The sequence below is a fragment of the Myotis lucifugus genome, unplaced genomic scaffold (genome assembly GCF_000147115.1).
Source record: "Myotis lucifugus unplaced genomic scaffold, Myoluc2.0 scaffold_61, whole genome shotgun sequence".
Classification (NCBI taxonomy): Eukaryota; Metazoa; Chordata; class Mammalia; order Chiroptera; family Vespertilionidae; genus Myotis; species Myotis lucifugus.
Genome location: NW_005871109.1, coordinates 3,396,308 through 3,398,375, shown reverse-complemented (window position 1 = coordinate 3,398,375; position 2,068 = coordinate 3,396,308). Strand labels below are relative to the sequence as shown.

Below are 2,068 nucleotides of genomic sequence, written 5' to 3'. Positions count from 1 at the left end.
AGGGGCAGCGCCCCCTCTGCAAGAGGTTCAGCTGGTTTAGGTCAATGGATAGAGCTTCATCCTGTGGACTGAAGGATTCTGGGTTCAATTCAGTTAAAAGCACATGCCTCGGTTGGGAGCTGGATCCAGAGTAGAGAGTGTGCAGGAGGCAGCCAATCAATGATTCTCTCTCACCACTGATGTTTCTATCCCTCTCCCTCTTCCTTCCCTCTGTCATCTATAAAAATATATTAAAAATAAAGTAACAATAAAATTATAATTTAAAAAACTTCACCTACTACCTAGAAGTCACAGGAAGAAAATGAACCAAAGTAACAGTTCATCCTTCCTAATCTCTTAAAGCACGGATGGTAAGAGGTTTGGGATCACATCCGACATAGAAGTAAGGCTTTAGCACCTCAGAAAATGTATCCCTGAAGGAATGGATGTGAGACATGTCATTCAAACTGTAAAAGGAAACGTGACCCATCTCATAGTCCAGGTAGATGCCAATCCCTCTGGGCATTTCCTGCAGCACAAGGGTGACAGAAACAGGCCCTCGAGCTACATAGTCACCATCCTGCAGCTGAATCGTCCAACATCTCTTCTCCTGTCTGAGCAGGGGCTGCTTTCTCTCCTTGGAAAGGGGGTCTTTACAGACCCCCACGGCCCACTCAGGCTTGTCATCCACCTGGACCTCCCAGTAATGTCGGCCACAGTCAAACCCTTCAGAACCCAGGACAACTGCGTCGTCTGCAAATCCCTTTGGATTCCAATGAACTCCTTGCTTTTTCCTCACAAATGTCACAGACTTTTTATCCTCAGACACAAGCAGATTAGCATGTGCAGTTTCGGGATCCAGAGTAACTTCTTCTCTAAATGTCTGCATGATTTGCAGCAGGGCCGAACACTGTGGAGGAAGACTGAATTCTTCTCTCTTATACTTGATGCAATAGACATCTGGAGGTTCTAGGTTATCACAACGGGGGGGGACACCCTTGATATTCATCAGCAATTTCACATCTGACAGCACACTCATCTCTGCCATCTCCTTTCGTAGAACTCTAAGTTTGGAAATGTGGTCTGAAAATGCAGCTTTGTTTGCAGTGAGATTCTGTAGAATGTGCTTCTCTTGTGCAGCAAGCCTTGAGTGAACTGCCGCTTGCTCACACTCTATGGATGCTATCACACTCTCATATTCACAGGCTAACTTCGCTCTCCGCTTTTCCACCTTTTCTCTCAGTTCTGATCGTTGCCTGACTTGAGTGGCTAATAGTTTCTGAAGGTCTGCCAGCTGCTTCTTCAGGGGCTCAATGTAACTTCTGAGCTTTTGCCTGTGATGAGAGGCAGCCTCCTCCACGGGCCTCACGTGGTGGCCCTGGTGATCAGGGGGCTGAGTGCACAGGGGACACAACAACTTTAGGTCCTCCTCACAGAAGAGGGTCAGGGCCTGGTTGTGCTTCTCACACAAGCGCCTCTCTTCCTGCTGCTTCACCTTGGCCCCTGTGATCTGGAGGAGCTTGGCCATGTCAACCATCCTTCCCAGCTGGGTGTTGCTCCACAAGTGCCTCTCTTTGCATGGGTGACGGCACACAGGACAAGGGAACCTGTCCTGCACATCAGCCCAGGACCTCTCGATGCAGAAACGACAGAAGTTGTGCCCACATTCGATGGTGACAGGGTGTCTCAGGTTATCCAGGCAGATGGGACAGTTGATTTCGGTCTGGAGTTTTGCCACAGCTCCTTCACCTGCCATTTCTCTTTGTCAATTAAGGTCAGCCCCTGGTGTCCTGTGAGGTCCTTAGCTACAGAGGTAGATGCCTAGAGGAGCTCCACTGCCCACCTGCAGCCAATCAGTGTAGCTGGAGGACTACTGTTCTTGGCAGCTCAGATGTTGGGATCCAACCCCAGCGGGTCCAGGGGTTCCCAAAGGTGTAGACGGAGTGGGTGAAGAAGGAATGACACGGAGACAGCCTTCAGTTGATCAGCAGCCTAGCCAGGTTCTCTAGCCAGGATCTCCACCCAAAGTTCTGGTCGGAGTTCTGGTTAGGAACTGATGAGGATCTGATGTTTATTGTCTTGTTACATC

The 2,068-nt window shown here is 49.3% G+C and overlaps 1 protein-coding gene across 1 annotated transcript; it reads right to left on the bottom strand.

Moving 5' to 3' along the window:
• Positions 1-328: 328 nt before the first annotated feature.
• On the bottom strand, positions 329-1,735 carry LOC102433356 (putative tripartite motif-containing protein 75). Its single transcript, XM_006089685.1, has one exon. The coding sequence runs from the start codon at positions 1,733-1,735 to the stop codon at positions 329-331; it is 1,407 nt and encodes a 468-aa protein (XP_006089747.1).
• Between the last annotated feature and the right edge of the window lie 333 nt (positions 1,736-2,068).

Excerpts from the sequence above, each read along its gene's own strand:
- LOC102433356 (XM_006089685.1), bottom strand. The coding sequence starts at position 1,735 with ATGGCAGGTGAAGGAGCTGTGGCAAAACTCCAGACCGAAATCAACTGT.